Source organism: Dendropsophus ebraccatus, chromosome 3 (assembly GCF_027789765.1).
Source record: "Dendropsophus ebraccatus isolate aDenEbr1 chromosome 3, aDenEbr1.pat, whole genome shotgun sequence".
NCBI lineage: Eukaryota > Metazoa > Chordata > Amphibia > Anura > Hylidae > Dendropsophus > Dendropsophus ebraccatus.
The window spans coordinates 16,247,874-16,271,449 of NC_091456.1; the positions used below are offsets into that span (position 1 = coordinate 16,247,874).

The 23,576-nt window shown below is 45.7% G+C and overlaps 1 protein-coding gene across 2 annotated transcripts in view; it reads right to left on the reverse strand.

Moving 5' to 3' along the window:
• Positions 1-23,576, reverse strand: part of STX2 (syntaxin 2) — a 49,537-nt gene that overhangs the window by 21,662 nt on the left and 4,299 nt on the right. For both annotated transcript variants that reach the window (XM_069960996.1, XM_069960997.1), the window contains exons 2-4: positions 5,506-5,583; positions 5,090-5,189; positions 625-699 (exon numbers count right to left, since the gene is read on the reverse strand). In XM_069960996.1, the coding sequence (XP_069817097.1) occupies positions 625-699; positions 5,090-5,189; positions 5,506-5,583 (253 nt within the window). The remainder of the gene's footprint in view (positions 1-624; positions 700-5,089; positions 5,190-5,505; positions 5,584-23,576) is intronic.

Below are 23,576 nucleotides of genomic sequence, written 5' to 3' on the forward strand. Positions count from 1 at the left end.
AGGACGGGAGAGAACGGGCTATGCGCAGCGTTGCTCTCCGGCCCAGAGCAACGCCCTAAATGCTAGTAATTTGCATAAGAACATTTAGCCATTTTACAAACAATGCGGGGGAGGAGAGGGGTGAAACTAGCTGCCATATACTACTGAGGGACACAGCTACTGCGGCATATTAGCAGGTTCTCTGGGAAGTGCCGCTTTAAAAAAAAAAAAAAAAAAAGTGCAGTTGATTTTCTTGCAGGCATATTGTTAGCGGATATGTTGTCCATTACCATAATTTAAAGTAACCTTTTTTTTAGCCTTATTTGAGCCACAAGTCAAATAGTCATGAATGAAATAGACTGGTACATTGGAAAAGAGTACCGAGGATGAGGGCTTACAATCATTAGGCGAGCGTAGAAGCTGTTTATATGATAGTATAGAGCAGGGGTAGGGAACCTTGGCTCTCCAGCTGTTGCAAAACTAAAACTCCCATCATGCCTGGACAGCCAACGCTTTAGCTTTGGCGGGAGTTGTAGTTTTGCAACAGCTGAAGAGCCAATGTTCCCTACCTCTGGTATAGTGGCAGCAATGTTATCGTAGGCAATGTATTCTCTACTTCAGAATGGATTTATTAGATAAACTTACCCTTTAACTTTGTTCGTACTTTATTGACAATACTCTTTATTTCTTTGTTAAGACTTTCAAGTTCATCCTTTGTTTCTAAAAATGACAGAAGAAGAAATATAATACCAGTCTCAGATGGATGGGCAATAGGTTTCCTACCATAAAAAAAACAACCACCCTAATTCTTTAACACACACACACTACACTGAAATTCTCCAATATCTTCACTATAAATTCAGGGGGGGGGGGGGGGGTGACCAGCTCAGGAGTGCAGGGCAGAAAAGCCCTGCTTCAGCAATTTCAATGGAGACAAAGAAACAGCAACAGCATTGGTTTTGTACGATGAATTCATTCCCTGCATGTGCATGTAAAAGAAAGGGGGAAACAGCAGGGGATTACAATCAACCCGAGAGAAAAAGGATTTATACTTATGTAAAGTCAAAAATACATGTATAGTTGTAAACTTACAGAGTATTAGTGTTGCATCTTTAAAAAAAAAAAAAAAAAAAAAAAAAAACTTTCGATGTCAGTGAAATAGTTTTCTCCCCGCACACGGACATTTCAAGACTTTTGATCAGTCAGTGTCTTGGTGTTTCCCAATCACCAAAATAAAATACTCTGAAGTGCGTGGTGGCTGACTTAAAATAGTTATCCAGGCTTAGGCTGGGTTCACACTGTGTTTTTCCAGTCTGTTTTTATAATCAATTTTAAGCAAAAAAAACTGATGAAAAAAAAAGGATGCAGTTGCACACAACCTTTTTGAACTGTTTTTCCATTAACTTCTAACATAAAAAGACAAATAAATCCATATATATACACACATATATATATACACGAAAAAACAATCTTGGAACCACAAGGATTGGTAAAAGCATTCCAGAGTTATTAATATATAAAGTGAAACATGTCATATTTGAAAAATGTGGCCGTGTCATAAACACCAAAACTGGCTGTGTCCCCTAAGGGTTAAAGGACAACTCCCGCGGGACCCCCCCCCCCCCCCAAAAAAAACACAGACACACACAGACACCATACTCACCATCCCTCCGGTGACGATCGCCACTCCATTCGCCCGCCGTCCGCCTCACCGTCACCGCCGTCCGCCGTCCAGCGATGTCTCTGATTTCCGGGTCCTGGGGATGGAAAAGGCTGCCAGTGCGCTTGCGCACCGGCAGCCTTTTCATTGGCTGGAGCGCATCACATGGCTTCCAGCAACCTCAGCTAATCAGGGCTGACGAAGCTGGAAGCCATGTGATGCGCTCCAGCCAATGAAAAGGCTGCTGGTGCGCATGTGCACCAGCAGCCTTTTCCGTCCCATTCACTCTCTATGAAGACGCCGAGGAGGAAGAAGACCCGGACCGCCCCCCGGCTCTGACGTCGTCGTCACCAGATGCCGCCCGGGAGAAGAGGACTGTGACGATCGTAATAGGTAATGTATATATTCTTTAACTTCCGGGCGGGGGGGTCGGGGGTCCGAAAGTAGGGGAAGGGGGCCAGACCGGGTATTTAACCACATTACAAAGTTATATAACTTTGTAATGTGTGTTAAATAAGCTAAAAAAAAAATTTATATATATGCAGATTTTTTAATAATGAAAGTCAATGGAAAAAAACAGATTTAAGCGGTTGCACAAAGATGGAAAAAAAAAAAAAAACGTACTGCAAAAACAGTGTGAACCCAGCCTTAGAAAAACATATCCCCTTTCTTTCAGAAATGGCACCGATCTTGTCCTCAGTTTGCTTGTGGTTTTGCAGTGGAGTTAACCAGTAACACAAAACACAGCCTTATGGCCCTATTCCACGGGTCGTTTTAGAGGAGCAAACGAGCGCTATTAGCGCTCGTTTGCTCCTCGTTCGCCGCTCGCTGCCGCCGCTATTCAACGCGGCTGCAGCGAGCGGGTGAGTGCGGGAGGGGCGGCGGGGAGCTGCGGGGGGGCTGCTCGGAGGATCGCTGATCGTCCGGGCAGCCCATAGGATATAGCAGCGTCAGCTGCCGATGCTCCTATTCAACGGAGCGACGGCAGCAGATCGCTGCTATATCAGTCGCTTGTTTTTCAACATGTTGAAAAACAAGCGACTGCAACGATCAGCCGACATGAACGATGTCGGCTGATCGTTGCACTCTATTCCACGGAACGATTATCGTCCGTAGCGGTCGATATCGTCCGAAAACGAACGATAATCGTTCCGTGGAATAGGGCCATAAGGACATTTTTTTTTGCAATCCTTTTTTCTAATCCTGGATAACCCTCATACTGTGTCCGACACAGTGTTGTACAACTTTATTAAAGCAATGTACTAGTAAAAAAAAATAATAATAGTTGTCAGAGTACCTTTAATGTTATAGCTGATCAGTGTGTGTATACTATTTACTATATGCTTGCTTGGTATCAGCTGCTTTTTATCTCTGCTACATTAGATGTTACTACAACTTAGCTGTACTGTATACCTGGTATTGCCTGACAGAGACAAACTGTGGTTACAGCTATCCTACTAAGCTTTATTGTGCAATTTCTCGTTTCTGCCAACGTCCAGATTTCAAATCCTCTTTGGTCTTCCTCTTTATTTGTATAAAATATCCTTACATATAAGCAGATGTGGTCTTACACTGAAGTTGGATCAACTCTAAAGGCAATGTAAACCAAAATGTTCTTTTATTCTAATCTGTGCGCTCTGTGACCTTTGAAGAGGTCCTTTTACAGGGAGCCAATATGGCTTCTGCCGTTCCTATTACGTGGAGCGTAGGTTTTATTGCTTCTTTTTGGTTTAAATGTGAGGATTATTTGATCTTTTTTTTTTTTTCAGATATTCAAAAATAAATAATAAATCAGCAATTCTGGACTCTCTTTTTTCCCCTGCTTACGGTTCATTGTGCGGGATCAGTAACATTATTATTTAATGGTTTGTATAATTCTGCGTGATACAACAGCAAATGTAAAACATTTTTTTCCATATTTACTTGAAAAACCCAATGGGAAAAGAGGGTGATTTGATCATTTCATTATTAGAGATGGCAATTTCAAAACTTTTTCTTTGTATAAAACTCCTCAAGTGAACTAATAAGCACAATCGCACTGATAAACACACTAGCAGTGCATAGTAGATCAGTTAAAATGCATCCCTACCATATGTCCATATGCTTGTCCTGCAACTTTAAAGTGTCACTATCTTATTATTTATTGATTTGTTTTGCAGAAATCAATAGTCCAGGCGATTTTAAGAAACTTTGTAATTGGGTTTATTAGGCAAATATGCCATTATCTGCATTCAAAAAGCCTTTCCCCAGGTCCCCCCCCCCTACTCTCTCATTCACTGCTCATTATCAGTAAATCTTGGCTCTATTACATCAATCGAGCCCTGTGTAACCTGTGGAGAGGGGAGGGGGAGGAGGGAGATTAGTCGGCAGCAGAGAACAAATGATTACACAGTGGGAGCTGTGTGAAAGCCGGTATTCAGAGGTCAGTGCTGACTGTAAGAGGAGATTGCCTGGTGATGTAGTTGTAAATTAACTCTTTGTTGTCCTGTTTTGGTGTCTCATCTCCCTCCACCCCTCCCCTCTCCATAGAGAACCATGAAGACAGGGGGGAGAGCTTCAAACTGCTCTTTCATGATAAAAATGCATTTTTGGCTAATAAACCCAATTACAAAGTTTCTTAAAATTGCCTGTACTATTGATTTTTTGCAAATAAATAAATAAAATTAAATGGCAGTGACACTTTAAGTGCTGTAAATTCATCTTCTATCCATGCATGTGAAACAGTGAGAAAGCAGTGAGAGCCGGGAGAGGCATGGGGGAAAATACTGGGCCGCAGCTAGTCAAGGCTCTTTGACGGTCAGGGCACTACACGAGGGTAATAGTCAAAAAGGCCTCTTTTCCTGTCAATCAATCATGATCTGCTTAGAGTTGCGGGAAGCAGCCTGTGTCACTAGCACTGCAGCCATGGCACGGTGTGGCAGATCGAGCAGTTATAAATGTCAATCACCACTCTGCTCCACTGTGCTGTGGCTGCAGCACCAGTGACACAGGCTGCTCGTCCAGCTTTAATGTCTATTCTAATGCTAATATACATAAGGATACAGACGGCTCATTATCATATATGCTGCATGCAGCAGTGTTAGCAATATGTAGTTGTGCCAGGACATGGCTTATGCAGCCCTGCAGTTCCCGACACAGTGTAACCCCCATACTGCGGCCAGTACATGTCTAAATGTTAACAAAACATTACCTGTCTCAGTGTCCATGCAGCACCACCGTTCATGGTCACAGAGGCACAACAACTGGTAAGTATAACTTTATTATTTAGCAATGGTTTCCCTTTAATGCTATCTTCTATGCGAGTTGTGGAAACAGCCAAACGCTGTACTCCGTTTCCACGGTTCTCACAGAGAATGAATGGAGCAGCAACATGCATGAACAACCCGCAGCTCCAGTTTCCTGGGTGACCATTCACAAGATGTCAGGAACGATGTAAAACGTGCATCTTACTTTCTTCTGGGTTTGGTGCCGATAAGATAGTGCTGTGCTTTTTTTTCACCTCTTCAACATTTTCTGATATTTTAGCAATGCAATTTCTTATTTCTTCTACCTAAAGAAAATGAAAACAACATTAATGAACAATACATATATACAGCTTCACATCTGCGGCAGATCCTATATGAGTGAATGGACCAACAAGAACGGCTATTTATTCGAATCGGAGTGGGACCTGGGGTGACCAGATGATTGTTCACAAGGAACATTTTGACAGCACTATCAATAAAAGCTGTGATAGATTATTTGTGGACTGGATCTTAATAGATCCTACGGACTAGTCGCTAGAAGCAGGAACCCATCAGAGCAAAGAAAGTATGCACCATCTCTAATGAAGAACAAACTTGATAAAGTGGAAACTTTCTTTCTACCTGATGGAAAAAGTCATCCATAAACTGCTCCTTCTCAATAACAACAACTGAATCCCCATCTTCTTCAGATGCTTTAGCCTGTGGACATGAAGAGAAAAAAAAAATTTATAAAAAAAAATGGCTTAACCTTCTACAAATGTAAAATATTATTATTATTATTATTATTATTATTATTAATAATAATAATAATAATAACAATTATTATTATTATTATTATTATAAAAAAAAATATTTTCTTTTTTACTATAGGTAAAGCATTAACAGATACAACAGAAAGTTCCTTTAAACTTTGAGTCTTTCGGAGACTGTTGAGTTTAAAAAAATAAAATAAAAAAATAAAAGGGGGGGGGCAATAGGGATTCCAACCGGTCCTGACAGTTGCGGCATGTCCCAAGCTATCATTGACAGCCGGGACCTGCTACGGATGACACATGCACAGCTTCTGTGCCTGTGTTATCCATTATTGTAAATTAACATTGCTGCAGCCTCAGGAATAGGCTGCAGCAACGTTAATTTACAGTGCAGCGGTGGGAGGGGGTTAACATATTTACAGGTTCCAATCATACCACCTTTATTCTTTGACTATACAGATTCAAATCTAAATCAGCACAGGCTAGGAGGAGCGGAGAGGCGATACGGTAAGCAAATTCTATGTCGCAGGGGGAAATGATAAAGTTCATTCCATCATTTTCCTGAAAGGGGTCAGTGATTTGATCAAATCCCTAGGCGCGATCATTCCATCATTTTCCAGGATTTGATCAAATCCCTGATTCTATAATTTCACTGCAACGTACAGATGGCCACTAATAAAGATTATGATCATTATTAGCGGCTATACATCAAGACGGTCGCCTTTGCTCGATATGTTCCCTAAGTGGGAACATAGCCATAAGCTGTAACCTGTTTATTTATTTTTTTAATAATGCAAATCAATGGGAAACAGATTCTGCTGTACGGTACACAGTGGCATCAGTTGTTATAATCTATTAACATACACACTCTTTTTTTTTTGTATAAAACTTGTCCATGGCCCAGATTTATTTAAAAAAAATAAAATAAAATACACACACACACACACATATATATATATATATATATATATATATATATATATATATTTTTTTTTTTTTTTTATTAGATGCTGGATTGCTGCATTTGTCAAGTGAAATAAAACAGAACAAAAACAGCTGGAAGAAAATGAAGTGAGGGTTACCAAATGGAATGTACCTCCCCAAGGCCTCATCTAACGTGTCACTGGGAGAATACAGATGCGAGTCGTGTCTGTGCAAGCCAAACGCTGTGTCTAACTTACAATCAACAAGGTGGAAACCGTAACTGAAAGAAAACACCTTGGAGTATTGGTGTATAGAAAAAATAAGAAAGTGGAAAATCTTATTCGGTCACAACAACTGCGGTGGTGGTGGTTTACTCCATGAGGAATTGAGGACGGAACAAAACTTTACGCTGTATTTCTCGGAAGCTACGACGTAACCCAGCATGGCCACATTACAGCTACAGCATGGCCAGCTCCACATTAGAGCTACAGCTACAGCATGGCCAGCTCCACATTACAGCTACAGCTACAGCATGGCCAGCTCCACATTACAGCTACAGCTACAGCATGGCCAGCTCCACATTAAAGCTACAGCTACAGCATGGCCAGCTCCACATTACATCTCTAATGGTCAGAAACTGCAGCAACAGGCGTCACTGCTTTATAAACTGCAATCTGAAGAATAAAAGGATTCCATGGTAGGTTGTAGAAATAAGGGAAGCAATTACTGTATGTAAAAATACTGTACTCCCATGTGGAGACCAAGTAAATGACATCACCTCATGAAGTACAGTATACTGCTGAAGTCATAAGCCTACAGGCCAAGGCTAGGGGGAAGGGGACAGACAAGATCTATAGTGGACTGAAAATCTGTCACATAAAATCTGTTCTTAAGGAGGAAGAGGCCTGTTGGGGGAAGTTTCTCTGTACTTTAAAAAGTTTTGGCAGGATGGGTTAAAGGGGTACTCCGGCAAAAATCTTTTTCTTTCAAATCAACTGGTTTCATATAGATTTGTAATTTACTTCTATTTAAATATTTTCAGTCTTCCAGTACTTATCAGCTGCTGTATGTCCTAAAGGAAATGTTGCTTTCTTTTCAGTCTGACGCAGTGCTCTCTACTGCGTCTGTAGCAAATCCCCATAGAAAACCTCTCCTGCTCTGGTCAGTTCCTGACATGGACAGAGGTGGCAGCAGAGAGCACTGTGTCAGACTGGAAAGAATACACCACTTCCTGCAGGACATACAGCAGCAGATAAGTACTGGAAAACTGGAGATTTTTAAATAGAAGTAAATTACAAATCTATATAACTTTCTGAAATGAGTTGAATTTTTGCTTAATAACGCCTTCAAAGAGTACCTGTCACAGAGACATGTCAAAAGTTTTTAACAGTCAGGGCCTGGAGTGTGAGGCTGCACTCTCACGTCCTGTAAAATTGTCTGTGGTCGTGGATCCGCGACCATGGACAATTTTAGGTACCATTAAAGTGAATGCAGCCATTAACATGATCCGTGCCACGACCTGCACCGCAAAAAAAATAGGACATGTCCTAGTGCAGATTGCGGCACGGATCCACCCCACCCACCCCGGGCGCCGCCTGGCAGAAGAGATGACAGGAGCACATGATGTGCGCTGATCTGTAGGTTCTGGCTAGGGGATCTGTGCTGCGATCCTCTACCGGATACAGGCACGGATCGTGTGAATAAGGCCTAAGGTTGCCTTTACACAGAGAGATTTATCTTGAATATATTTTGAAGCCAAAGCCAGGAATGGATTTGAAAAGAGGAGAAATCTCAGTCTTTCCTTTATGACCTGTTCTCTGTTCATAGTCTGTTCCAGGCTTTGGCCTGTCAGATAAATCTCTCTGTGTAAAGGCACTTAAAAGGGAACCAATCACTTAAAAAATGCCTGTAACGCTATGGGAATGTGCTGTAGCAGCACCCAGCACACTTCCCAAACCTGCTTCTACACCCCCGTCCCTGGAGTGTACAGCCCGAAAACTTAGTTTATAAAGTTGGCACCCTGTATGTAAATTGCCCCCAAGTAGTCACAGTGGGCGGTGAGCTGCGGCAAGTAGTCACGGTTCCTGGGCGTTCCGGAGCGGTAATCACGCTCCTCTGGGTGTGATTAGCCTGCATAATTGTGGCGACGTCACCAAGAGGCGTGCTGTCTCTAACGTCAGCACTCCTACGTTCTTTCTGTGCCGCTCATGCGCAGTACAGCGGGTCCGGTCTGCGCCATACTGCGCAGGTGCAAAATAGCCTTGAACTCATTGCCGGACCTCCAGCAATGAGTTTGATGCGTTCTGCACCTGCGCAGTACGGTGCAGATCGGACCCGCTGTACGGCGCATGAGCGGCACAGAAAGAACGTAGGAGTGCTGACGTTAGGGACAGCACGCCTCTTGGTGACGTTGCCACAATTATGCGTGATTACTGCTCCGGAACGCCCAGGGACCGTGACTACTTGCCGCAGCTCACTGCCCACCGTGACTACGGCTCTGAGCTGAAGTAGCCATAGCAGACAGACAGACAGTCTTGTTCGTAGGGATTTTGGGGGAAATCTGAGACCTAAGTCTGGGGACATTGGGCTTATATGCTCCAGATTTATTAAAAAGCACCGGCCTCATAATGAATTTGGTGCACTGTCCATCCATCAGAAACTTATACCAGCTTGAAACTAGGGTAGACTCCTGGCATGACTGATACCAGTTCCTAGATAATAGATCTGCCAGGCTGTTACAGACCACGTCACCCCCATTAAAGTGTCACAGTCGTTTTATTTTATTTTTTTTGCAGAAATCAATAGTACAGGCGATTTTTAAAAAACTATGTAATTGGGTTTATTAGGCAAATCTGCCATTATCTGCATTCAAAAAGACTTTCCCCAGGTCCCCCCCCCCCTCTCTGATTCACTGCTCATTATCAGGAAATCTCGACTCTTTTACATCAGTCGAGCCCTGTGTAACCTATGGTAAGGGGAAGGGGGGAGGAGGGAGATTAGTCGCCAGCAGAGAACAGAGGATTACACAGACAGCAGGACCTGTGTGAAAGCCGGTATTCAGAGGTCAGTGCTGACTTCAGTGGAGATAGCCCAGTGATGTAGCTGTAGATTAACTCTTTGTTGTCCTGTTTTGGTGCCTCATCTCCCTCCACCCCTCCCCTCTCCATAAGAGAAACATGAAGACAGGGGGGGGAGCTTCAAACTGCTTTTTCGTTAATAAATCCAATTACAAAGTTACTTAAAATCGCCTGTACTATTGATTTCCGCAAAAATAAATAAATGACACTTTAAGCCCCGTATATAAAAATGGCATAAGATGTACAGAAAAAGTAAAACGTGAAAAAATTTTGGCCACAGAAAACTGGCATCCAAGCTTGGCAAATTTCCCCCCAACATTGCTAATAACTAGAGATGAGCGCAACGTCCAATTGTTCGGCAATTAAATACCTGTGGCTGAAGTTTGATGCAGTCCTAAGGAGTCCTGGAAAGCATGAATACAGCCTATGTCCTATTATTGTATCCATGTTTCCTTGGCTCCCTAGGGCCGCATCCATCTTCTTCAGTCACAAGAAAACATATGCCGAATGATCGTATTAGTCGCGCTCATTTCTGCTAATAACCGTTCTCTGTCAGTGGAGTAGTCAGGCATGGTGCGATTCAACAAGCTGTGCCTCCACCACACGGAAGCCACGTGTTCACTGCATAATATCAGCCATCAGTGCTATATAGTGGAAAACCTCTCTAAATGCCCGAGGACAGCTGAACAGCTTTAAATGCATCTCCATCACTCTTATATGACTCCGCAGGGACCTTCCTGGACGTCCCTGAAGAGAAACAAAAGAGCCAGCGGCCAGGGAGGCGTTTCACACACAGCTTTTTGTGGCACTGGGATCCAATTGAGAAGACTGAGGTGGTATACCACTATGACTGCCTCCTGATCACTGTATACAGGGTGCTGTATGAATGATGCACTCTCCCTGGGGTACTCCAGACTGGGATCATTTTTAGGGTACGGCCGGGAAAGGGGTGGAAATAGAGGCCGCCGGTCACTTACCTCCCTGGTTCTAGCGCCGGGTCCTGGATCACGCCACCCCGTTGCCGAGGCGGGACTCCGCTACGATCGAGCTGCCTTGAGATGTCACGTCTCAAGCCGCAGCTCAGACCAGGAAGTGGCAGCCGGATGGGCGATCCAGGACCCGGCGCTGGAACCGGGGTGGTAAGTAACCAGCGGCCTCTATTTCCACCCCTTCCCTGGCCATACCCTAAAAATGACCCCAGCCTGGAGTACCCCAGGGAGAGAGTTCCAGAGAGAGCCCTACTGATGAGCTAGCTACAGGATAGACCATCAATAACTGACTGGCAGGATAACACCATAAGTTATGCCCACCTTTCCTCTGTACTACATGGTGCCCGAATGTAAACGATATACCAAAATGTTTGAAAATCAACTATACAAATCTGTAACTGCTTTCTATTAGTACTTCCAGTACTTTTCAGTTGCTGTATGTCCTGCAAGAAGTGGTGTATGCTTTCCAGACTGACACACTGCTCTCTGCTGCCACCTCTGTCCATGTCAGGAACTGTATAGGACAGGAGAGGTTTTCTATGGGGATTTGCTGCTGCTCTGGACAATTCCTGACATGGACAGAGGTGGCAGCAGAGAGCGCTGTGTCAGACTGGAAAAAAAAACAATTTCCTGCAGGACATACAGCAGCTGGTAAATACTAATTTGTCAGCTGCAATCCACGGTTAGCTCAGGAGGACGTGTTACTTTTCAGGTATCTGTGTCACCCCAGGACGTACAAAAAAAAAAACAAAAAAACCCTTTTATAATAAAGTAAGGCTTTGTTCTCACGCTCAGTAATCCACGGACCCTACAGAGCGTTAGGCTGCGCAGTGGACTCACAGCCCTCCCGTGGTCATGTATTAACATGGTGCAAGGAGAGCTGGACAGCTGTATCAGTACAGTCCCACAAACATTTAAACACTTCCATCTCCAGAGTGTGAGAATAAGGCCTAAGAAGAGTCAAAGAGGAGTTCCTGAGCTCCTGAAGTGCAGCAAGCTGTAAAACCTCCTCGCTCCCCTTCCTATCTCTGACACTGCTTGGGACTCCAGGTGTCTATTAAGCAGGGAGGGGGAGAGAGGAGACATTCCAGTTTAGGGCGCCTTCACACATACCGACTCGCAGCAAAAAACTCGCTGCGAGTTTCTGCTACGAGCCGAGGTCCTGGAAGGCCCCTATTACTACATACAAGCAGTGGTCTGAAAGACCGCTGCGGGTATGTAATGCAGCCGCCCCCTTAACCCCTTCGGCTCCCACACCGCTGTCTCCATACATTACCTGGCTCTGGCTGCACGGGGTCCCGGTGTCTTGCTCTGCCGCCCAGCCAATCAGTGTGTTGCCCAGCCGCAGCCACTGATTGGCTGGGCGGCAGAGTAGGACCCCGTGCAGCCAGAGCCAGGTAATGTATGGAGACAGCGGTGTGGGAGCCGAAGGGGTTAAGGGGGCGGCTGCATTACATACACGCAGCGGTCTTTCAGACCACTGCTTGTATGTAGTAATAGGGGCCTTCCAGGACCTCGGCTCATAGCAGAAACTCGCAGCGAGTTTTTTGCTGCGAGTCGGTATGTGTGAAGGCACCCTTAAAGGGGTTATCCAGCGCTACAAAAACATGGCCACTTTCCCCCTACTGTTGTCTCCAGATTGGGTGGGGTTTTGAAACTCAGTTCCATTGAAGTAAATGGAGCTTAATTGCAAACCACACCTGAACTGGAGACAACAGTAAGGGGAAAATGGCCATGTTTTTGTAGCGCTGAATAACCCCTTTAAGTTAAAATTCGTCGGGGTCGGAGTGTTCAGACTATGAATGATCAGGAAAACGGGCCGGGAGAGCGTGCAACACACTCTCTCCCAGCCTCCTGCTATGTGACAAGGACGGCCGCATTATGTAAGTCTATGGGGCCGACCACATCAGAAAATGAGACCCACGCAAGATCCGTGATCCCAAATTTGTGGAAATCCGACAGGGCGCCCACCATTACAGAATGGTTCAAAGAGATCCTACATCTTTGTCGTATGGAAGAACTGGTACTGGACACAAAAGATAACGCAGACCGGCACTACAAGGTGTGGAGACAATGGCTGGAATTCACTGACACACCCGAGTACCGGTCCGCATTGTAGGTCCTGAGAGTCCCCCCCCCCCTCGCCCTCCCCTTCCCCCTCTCGCCCTCCCCTCCCCCGCTTCCCCTTGTTCATTAGCCCAGTCTCCCGATTCTTGGTCTGGGGGCAGGGGCCCGCTCTGCCTGTCTATCTCACCGGCTTCCACGCCTGGGTTGTTTTCATATATTCATGTTTTGATACTTCAGATGGACTATTTTATCGCATTTTTATGCCGTAATAATTATCTGTATATCTTGTTTATGAGTCTATGGGACGACATACCCTAGTCTGAGGTAGGATCCTGCTTCCAAGCATAATGGACCCAAATGCTTTATGATTACTCAGGCGGGACTTGTACTGGAAGTCTTTGTTATGGCTGTATTCTACTGTTTTTCTCTATTTGCTGCCTGACTTGAATGTATGCATATCTTTGAAATAAACTTTGCTCTGAATATTAAAAAAAAAAAAAAAAGAAAATATGAGACCAAGTCGGAATTGAATACGCAGAGTTCTCCCAACTCATGCTCCTGATCGGTCGCGGTCTGAACACTCAGACCCTGACCAATCAAAACTTTTGATGTCTCTATGACATGTCAAAAGTTTCTTTTTATGACAGTAGACTGTGTCTACTTGTTTACGTGCAGCGGCTGTGCAGAACAGGGGTTGCTGGGCATTGGCGCCAAGTTGATCAGCTATCGATGGCCTCCTTTAAAGGGGTACTCTGGTAAAAAGTTTTTTCTTTTAAACCAACTGGTGCCAGAGAATTATAATTTACTTCTATTAAAAAAAAAAACTCAAGACTTCCAGTACTTATCAGCTGCTGTATGTCCAGTAAGAAGTGGTGTATTCTTTTCAGTCTGGAGAGCTGGAGACATTTTCTATTGGGATATATTACTGGACAGTTCCTGACATGGATAGAAGTGGCACTGTGTCCGGCTCAAGAATACATCACTTCCTGCAGGACATACAGCAGCTGATAGGTACTGGAAGACTGGAGATTTTTAGAAGAAGTAAATCACAAATCTCTGGCACTTTCTGGCACCAGTTCATCTGAAAGAGAAAACTTTTTCGCTGGAGTAGTTCCCCCTTTAAGGACAGGTTTACACAGCTTTTTGAGGCAGTGTTTTTTTTGTTTTTGTTTTTTTTTGTGAACCAAAGCCAGAAGTGGAGTCAAGCGGAATAAGGAACATAAAGGAATGGCTACTACTTCCTCCTTCATGCTGGACCAACTTTTGTCTTTGTCTCAAAAAACTTAAATAAAAAACTGTTACAAAGACTGCCTCAAAAAGCTGTTTGTAAAAACACCCAAAAAAAGGATTTTTAATGTCAATTCTTTGAGCGGAGAGCTGCGGGAGCCATCCCATGGAGACACTGGGGGAGATTTATCAAACATGGTGTAAAGTCAGACTGGCTCAGTTGCCCCTAGCAACCAATCAGATTCCACCTTTCATTCCTCACAGACCCTTTGGAAAATAAAAGGTGGAATCTGATTGGTTGCTAGGGGTGACTGAGCCAGTTTCACTTTACACCATGTTTGATAAATCTCCCGCACTGTATTTGCTCAGTGTGAACATACCCTTAAAGCCCCTATTACACAGGGCAACGTGGAGAGCAAGCTAACGCCGACCTGTCAGGTCAGCACTTGCTTGCTCCTCGTTCCCCCGCCCGCTATTACATGCGCCGATAGCGAGCGAGAAGAGGCGGGTAAGACCTAGGATGGGCGCAGAGGCAATCGTGCAGGCAGCCCATAGGAGACAGCAGCAGTCCGCTGCCGCCGCTTCAGTTACACAGAGTGACAGCCCCAGATCATAGCCAGGCTGATCATTGGCAGCTCAGCCTGTTGAAAGACAACGATCAGCTGACATTGTGCATGTTGCCTGATCGTTGTCTTCCATTCTGGTGCGTTTACATGGAACGATTATCGTTCGAATTTTCGCAACAACGATCGCATTTGAGCGATAACGATTAAAAATCGTTCATTGTGATCTTTCAACATGTTCTCAAATCGTCGTTGGTCATTCGCTAAAAATTCGCAGATCACTTTGTGTAAACAGGTTTTCACCGATTCACCCTATGGGCGGGTTCAGACTGAGGAATTCTCGCGGAAAATGTCTGCGGAATTCCGTCAGCTGTCTGCCCGCATGGGCACGCGCTTTTCCGCCGGCTCTATAGACACCATTCTATGGGCCGGCGTATTCCGCGATCCGCTAAAAGAAGTGACATGACACTTCTTTCAGCGTATAGCGGAATACGCCGGCCCATAGAATGGTGTCTATGGGGCCGGCGGAAAGGCGCCCAGATGTGCGGGCGGTCAGCTGACAGAATTCCGCAGACATTTTCCGCGAGAATTCCTCAGACTGAACCCGCCCTTAGTGTGAGATGGGCTTAAGCGACTAGCCACAATCTGACCCCTCCAAACCACTTGTACCTTCGGATAGCTGCTTTTAATCCATGATCTGTCCTGGGGTCCGTTCAGCAGGTGATGCAGTTATTGTCCTAAAAAACAACTTTTAAACTTGCAGCCCTGTGTCAAATTGGCGTGGCCTAGATTGACTATGCATTAGGCTGGCACACCCTCTCTGTCCCTCCTCCCCGCCCTCATCATCATTAGTAATGCTCCAGGCAGATTGCCTACTATTCCTCACCTGCGTGAGCACGGCACATGGGCTGGATTGTTAAGGCACCTGTGCAGTGTTCACTGCAGAGGAATAGGAAAAATCCTGCCAGTGGCATTCCTAATGATGAAGAGGGTGGGGAGGAGGGACGAAGGGGTGGTGCAAAGTTAGGGCACAGGCCACGGCTGTAGACACAGGGCTGCAAGTTTAAAGGGGTTATCCAGCGCTACAAAAACATGGGCACTTTCTTCCAGAGACAGCCCCTCTCTTGTCTCCAGCTTGGGTGCAGGTTTTGCTGCTCAGTTCCATTGAAGTGAATGGAGCTTAATTGCAAACCGCACCTGAACTGGAGACAAGAGTCGTGTTGTCTCTGAAAAAAAGTGGCCGTGTTTTTGTAGCACTGGATAACCCCTTTAAAAGTTTTTTTTTAGGACAATAACTGCATCACCTGCCGAATGGACCCCAGGACAGATCTTGGATTCAAAGCAGCTATCCGAAGGTACAAGTGGTTTGGGGGGAATAGTTGGGGGTACAGAGTTGCTTTAAGCTATCTTAAAACGATTGCCATAATGATTTTTTCAAACGATATATTGTTCCGTCTAAGCGCTGATCGTTATAAAAAAAACACACATTGTTCGTTAATCGTTCGATTGGGCAAATTATCGCTCTGTGTAAACGCCGCACTACACGAAACAACTATCGGCTGTAACGGGCGATAATCGCTTTGTGTAATAGGGCCTTGCAGATAGGTTCACACACATCTTTTTGAGGCAGTTTTTCTGGCATCAGTAAAAAAAAAAAATTGTGAACAACCCCTTTAACTAACTAAATAAATGATTAAAAAAAGTGTCCATTTATGAACAAGGAAAACAAGCCTGACGTTGCGGTGGCTGTACATCTCTGTAGTTCTCACTTTGCTAATCTAAAATATTTATGTACAAACAGAGATAAAAGGAAGAGGAGAAAAATTAAATAAATAAATGATTTGACATTATAAACGCCGGCTTCCTTCCTGATCCCTTAGTGAGTATGCAGATGTGTATCCTCATCATCATCATGGCCGAGGAGATGGGAGCTGCTGCCCTCCAAAGAGGAATCCTACAGTCTCCCAGTGAAACCTGATCGATCGTCGCCCTTCCCCCCTCACCCTGGGAACACAGAGACACAACTTTGTTCTCCAGCCTGCAGAGGAGTCTTGGTAGATAAGTGCTGGGGCTGCAGATACTTTCTATAAAAGCTGCCGCATTCAATAGGTTCTACAAGAGGAAACTACAGCAAAGAACCACAGATAACAGTATATATTATATCCAAGGCTCATGGTACCAAGGACTCCGGGGCTCGTTCTGGGAAGAGACTGACACTGGGGAGAACAGGAGAGGCTTGTTTTGTTTTGCAAGTGCATTGCTGTCCTATATACCAGGGATGGGGAACCTTCGGCTGTTGCAAAACTACAATTCCCATCATGCCTGGACAGCCAAAGCTAAAGCTTTGGCTGTCCAGGCATGATGGGAATTGTAATTTTGCAACAGCTGGAGGGCCGAAGGTTCCCCCATCCCTGGTATATGCAAACATAGCACATGGTCTATAACAGCGGCCACAGATGGTCCCTATCCCTTTATAGAGGACCTGTCAATGCACCTGGCCTGTTTGTGTTTAGCAATTACATGCAATACCCATAAAACCACAATTCTGGAGCATCTATTGCAGGGGTCCTCAACTGGCGGGCCGCGGAGGCCAGCTGTCCAAACCCCGGCTGTAGCGCCCCTCCCCTCGTAACCAGTGCTCATAGATACCGTGCAGCAGCAGCACTGACAGAGAGGGAGCTATTGGCTTCCTCCCTGTTGGTCACTCTTGTGGCCGTAGCGTTCACAAGAGGCCGCTCTGTCCTGTCTCTGGTTTTGTCACTGTGCCGGCCCCAGGACAAAGGGAGAGCCGCCTCTTATGACCACTGCAGTGCGGCCACAAGAGTGAAGAGAAGAGGAGACGTCCGGACTCAGGTGAGTAGAAGTGTTTTTTTACGTTATATGCTAAACAGGAGGGGGAGCAAAGGGGGGGGTATATACTACTAGGGAGCACACAGCAGGGGGCTCTATACAAACGGGGGGGAGCACACAGTGGGGTCTCTATACAAATGAAGGGAGCACACAGGGGGTCTATATACTACTGGGGAACACAAAGCAGGCGGCTATATACTACTGGGGGAGCGCACATGGGAGCTATATACTACTGGGGAAGCACACAGGGGGCAATATACTACTGGGGGAGCGCACATGGGAGCTATATACTACTGGGGGAGCGCACAGAGGGGCATATAAGGGATGGTGATAGAGAAAAAAAAAATGCCAGTTTTTCCACTAATATGCATCAATTCTGTATTTAAATAGTTCAACAACGTTTGTGAAATGTTAACAAAACACGTTTACTACTGATGTTCAGCTCGGACCTTCACCTGACAATAGACCCGGTAAGTGGACCTTCACTTAAAATGACTGTACCACCAGGCCCAGGCTGAAGCACTGGAGGCGGGCCAACTCACCCCTAGTGGGAAGAAACCCCAGCCCCTCCATGATGTGACTCCTTTAGAATCAATGGAACACTATCATAGAGGGGCTAGGGTTTCCTCCCACTAAGGGTGGGTCGGCCTGCCTCCAGTGCTTCAGCCTGGGCCTGGTGGTACAGTCACTTTAAAGTTGTTGAGTACCCCTGATCTATTGTTATTGCTCTGCAAACATGCTGTTTTTCTGTTATTCCTTCAAGAAATAGTACAGACGTTTAAAAAACGTCGCACCTCTGTACCACATTATGTAAATAAATATTGGATTTGAACGCAACTGTGGATTTTGTTGGACTCCACTACTACACCGGGATGGTAGTCTGTACAGAGTACATCCACATATTTCATCTTCAGGACGGCTTGGATCACGTTCCTTCCTGCTGTTGGAAAGAATGGGGAAACCAAAATAAAAGGGAACCTGTCACATTATAAATAAGGCTTATTCTGCAGGCATCCCATTATAGAGCAGCAGTAGCTGAGCAGATGGATATAGAGTTTTGTGGGAAAAGTTTAAGTATAACGCGTCATTTATTCCTATTAATCTCTGCTCACTTTAGGCAAAATAGTCAAGTGGGTGGTCTTATTCAGTGATTACCAGCTATGTGTCAAGTGTACACGTGCAGCGCCTCTTGTTGTATAACATGCTGCCTACAGACTGGACTGCATGTTATGTCTGCTGTACAGGGACAGCTAGGAGCTCCCAATGTGCAGATAGATAGATAGATAGATAGATAGATAGATAGATAGATAGATAGATAGATAGATAGATGACAGTGTACAAGTGGCTATAGACAACAAGTGCATCTGTGGTCCATGGGCCCCTTCTCCTGCCAAAAAAATGGATTGAAACTAAACAGAAGGAAGGGAAAACTATTTCCTCTAGCAAAGGATTTCCTTCTTTATTCTTCTCAGCTCAGGTTCCATCTCTGGCAACGGAAAAAAAAAAATAAATTATATATTATAGAAACGTATACCCAGATATCTGTAAACGTAATATAACAAACCTGCCCCATTGATGCAGTCCAATTTGTGGGCATTGTTATATAGCTGAGCAGATTGATATACAGTTTTGTTGGAGCAGTTCAAAGATACGTGTCGCTTATTAATGTCAATAGTATGTAAGTAGTCATATGGGCGGTCCTACTCTGTGATTGACAGCTCTCTATATGCACACTTTTACACATAGACAACTGTCAATTATTAAAGAGAAACTCTGGCAATTTTTTTTTTTTTTTTCAAATCAACCGGTTCCAGAAAGTTATATAGATATGTAAGTTACTTCTATTTAAAAATCTCCAGTTTTCCGGTACTTATCAGCTGCTGTATGTCCTGCAGGAAGTGGAGTATTCTTTCCAGTCTGACACAGCGCTCTCTGCCGCCACCTCTGTCCATGTCAGGAACTGTACAGAGAAGTAGAAAATCCCCATAGAAAATCTCTCCTACTCTGGACAGTTCCTGACATGGACAGAGGTGGCGGCAGAGAGCGCTGTGTCAGACTGGAAAGAATACTCCACTTCCTGCAGGACATACAGCAGCTGATAAGTACTGGAAGACTAGAGATTTTTAAACAGAAGAAAATTACAAATCTGTATAACTTTTTGACACTAGTTGATTTGAAAGCATTTTTATTTTTTTGGTCAAACCAACACTAGGGGAAGATTTATCCAGCTCAGTTATAAAATATTCATGAGCTCTGGTAAAATGAAAGCGGAGCTGTGATTGGCTGCTATGGACAACTGGATTAATCTCCCCCTATAAAACTAGGGGGGGGGGGAAGCAATCAGCAACCAATCACAGCTCAGATCTCTTATTACCACAGGAGGTTAGAATAAGCTGCCCTCTGATTGGTTGATGTGGGTAACGCTGATAATGTGGGTGAGGATGCACAGGCTGCTACATGTGAGCTCCCAGCAGGACATTCCTCCACGGACAGAGCGGCCGGCCACACCTCACCCCAGCCCCATGTGAAGCTATGCCAGCCATGTCACATCTCCTCATAAGCCTCTCCATCCCCGGCAGGCGTCTCCCCCCCCCCCCCCCCACCGCCCTGCTATTTCCTAGACAAGGAGCCTGGGGACGGCACCGCCACATCTGTCTGCACATGGACTTTGTATATCATAAATGCTGCACATGCACCAAGCCTCCCCCGGTCACTACAATAAAGCTGCAACAACTTACACATCTGAGAGCCTAGAACATAGAGTCACATCTATACCCCCCCCCCCCCATCCACCGTACAAGAAAGGAGAGAGGGGGGGGTCCGTCCCTGGTGAAGATGAGAGGGAGGCAGCAAGAAACATGCAGGAACCAACACCTACAGGAGCTAAACACACAGGAGGGTCCGGCAGTCACTATATTATACACAGGAGGGTCCGGCAGTCACTATATTATACACAGGGGGGTCCGGCAGTCACTATACTATACACACAGGAGGGTCCGGCAGTCACTATATTATACACAGGAGGGTCCGGCAGTCACTGTACTATACACACAGGAGGGTCCAGCAGTCACTATACACACAGGAGGGTCCGGCAGTCACTATACTATACACAGGAGGGTCCGGCAGTCACTATACTATACACACAGGAGGGTCCGGCAGTCACTATATTATACACAGGAGGGTCCGGCAGTCACTATATTATACACACAGGAGGGTCCGGCAGTCACTATACTATACACAGGAGGGTCCGGCAGTCACTATATTATACACACACAGGAGGGTCCGGCAGTCACTATATTATACACAGGAGGGTCCGGCAGTCACTATATTATACACATGAGGGTCCGGCAGTCACTATACTATACACAGGAGGGTCCGGCAGTCACTATACTATACACAGGAGGGTCCGGCAGTCACTATATTATACACAGGAGGGTCCGGCAGTCACTATACTATACACAGGAGGGTCCGGCAGTAACTATATTATACACAGGAGGGTCCGGCAGTCACTATACTATACACACACAGGAGGGTCCGGCAGTCACTATATTATACACACAGGAGGGTCCGGCAGTCACTATATTATACACACAGGAGGGTCCAGCAGTCACTATACTATACACACACAGGAGGGTCCGGCAGTCACTATATTATACACACACACAGGAGGGTCCGGCAGTCACTGTACACACACAGGAGGGTCCGGCAGTCACTATACACACACAGGAGGGTCCGGCAGTCACTATACTATACACAGGAGGGTCCGGCAGTCACTATACTATACACAGGAGGGTCCGGCAGTCACTATACTATACACAGGAGGGTCCGGCAGTCACTATACTATACACAGGAGGGTCCGGCAGTCACTATATTATACACACACAGGAGGGTCCGGCATTCACTATACTATACACAGGAGGGTCCGGCAGTCACTATACTATACACAAAGGAGGGTCCGGCAGTCACTATACTATACACAGGAGGGTCCGGCAGTCACTATACTATACACAAAGGAGGGTCCGGCAGTCACTATACTATACACACACAGGAGGGTCCGGCAGTCACTATACTATACACAGGAGGGTCCGGCAGTCACTATACTATACACAGGAGGGTCCGGCAGTCACTATATTATACACACACAGGAGGGTCCGGCAGTCACTATACTATACACACAGGAGGGTCCGGCAGTCACTATACTATACACAGGAGGGTCCGGCAGTCACTATATTATACACACACAGGAGGGTCCGGCAGTCACTATATTATACACACAGGAGGGTCCGGCAGTCACTATACTATACGCACAGGAGGGTCCGGCAGTAACTATATTATACACAGGAGGGTCCGGCAGTCACTATACTATACACACAGGAGGGTCCGGCAGTAACTATATTATACACAGGAGGGTCCGGCAGTCACTATACTATACACAGGAGGGTCCGGCAGTCACTATATTATACACACACAGGAGGGTCCGGCAGTCACTATACACACACAGGAGGGTCCGGCAGTCACTATACTATACACAGGAGGGTCCGGCAGTCACTATATTATACACACACAGGAGGATCCGGCAGTCACTATACACACAGGAGGGTCCGGCAGTAACTATATTATACACAGGAGGGTCCGGCAGTCACTATACTATACACACAGGAGGGTCCGGCAGTCACTATATTATACACACAGGAGGGTCCAGCAGTCACTATACTACAAACACAGGAGGGTCCAGCAGTCACTATACTATATACACAGGAGGGTCCGGCAGTCACTATATTATACACAGGAGGGTCCGGCAGTCACTATACTATACACAGGAGGGTCCGGCAGTCACTATATTATACACACACAGGAGGGTCCAGCAGTAACTATACTATACACACAGGAGGGTCCGGCAGTCACTATACTATACACACACAGGAGGGTCCGGTAGTCACTATACACAAAAGAGGGTCCGGCAGTCACTATACTATACACACACAGGAGGGTCCGGCAGTCACTATACACAGGAGGGTCCGGCAGTCACTATACTATACACACACAGGAGGGTCCGGCAGTCACTATACTATACACAGGAGGGTCCGGCAGTCACTATACTATACACAGGAGGGTCCAGCAGTCACTATACTATACACACAGGAGGGTCCGGCAGTCACTATACTATACACACAGGAGGGTCCGGCAGTCACTATACTATACACAGGAGGGTCCGGCAGTCACTATATTATACACACACAGGAGGGTCCGGCAGTCACTATATTATACACACAGGAGGGTCCGGCAGTCACTATATTATACACACACAGGAGGGTCCGGCAGTCACTATATTATACACAGGAGGGTCCGGCAGTCACTATATTATACACACAGGAGGGGTCCGGCAGTCACTATACTATACACAGGAGGGTCCGGCAGTAACTATATTATACACACAGGAGGGTCCGGCAGTCACTATACTATACACAGGAGGGTCCGGCAGTCACTATACTATACACAGGAGGGTCCGGCAGTCACTATACTATACACAGGAGGGTCCGGCAGTCACTATACTATACACAGGAGGGTCCGGCAGTCACTATACTATACACAGGAGGGTCTGGCAGTCACTATACTATACACAGGAGGGTCCGGCAGTAACTATATTATACACACAGGAGGGTCCGGCAGTCACTATACACACAGGAGGGTCCGGCAGTCACTATACTATACACACAGGAGGGTCCGGCAGTAACTATACTATACACACACAGGAGGGTCCGGCAGTAACTATACATACAGGAGGGTCCGGCAGTCACTATACTATACACACACAGGAGGGTCCGGCAGTCACTATATTATACACACACAGGAGGGTCCGGCAGTCACTATACTATACACACACAGGAGGGTCCGGCAGTCACTATACTATACACAGGAGGGTCCGGCAGTCACTATACTATACACACAGGAGGGTCCGGCAGTAACTATACTATACACACACAGGAGGGTCCGGCAGTCACTATACACACACAGGAGGGTCCGGCAGTCACTATATTATACACAGGAGGGTCCGGCAGTCACTATACTATACACACACAGGAGGGTCCGGCAGTCACTATATTATACACAGGAGGGTCCGGCAGTCACTACACTATAGACAGGAGAGTCGGGCAGTCACTATACTATACACAGGAGAGTCGGGCAGTCACTATACTATACACACACAGGAGGGTCCGGCAGTCACTATACTATACACACACA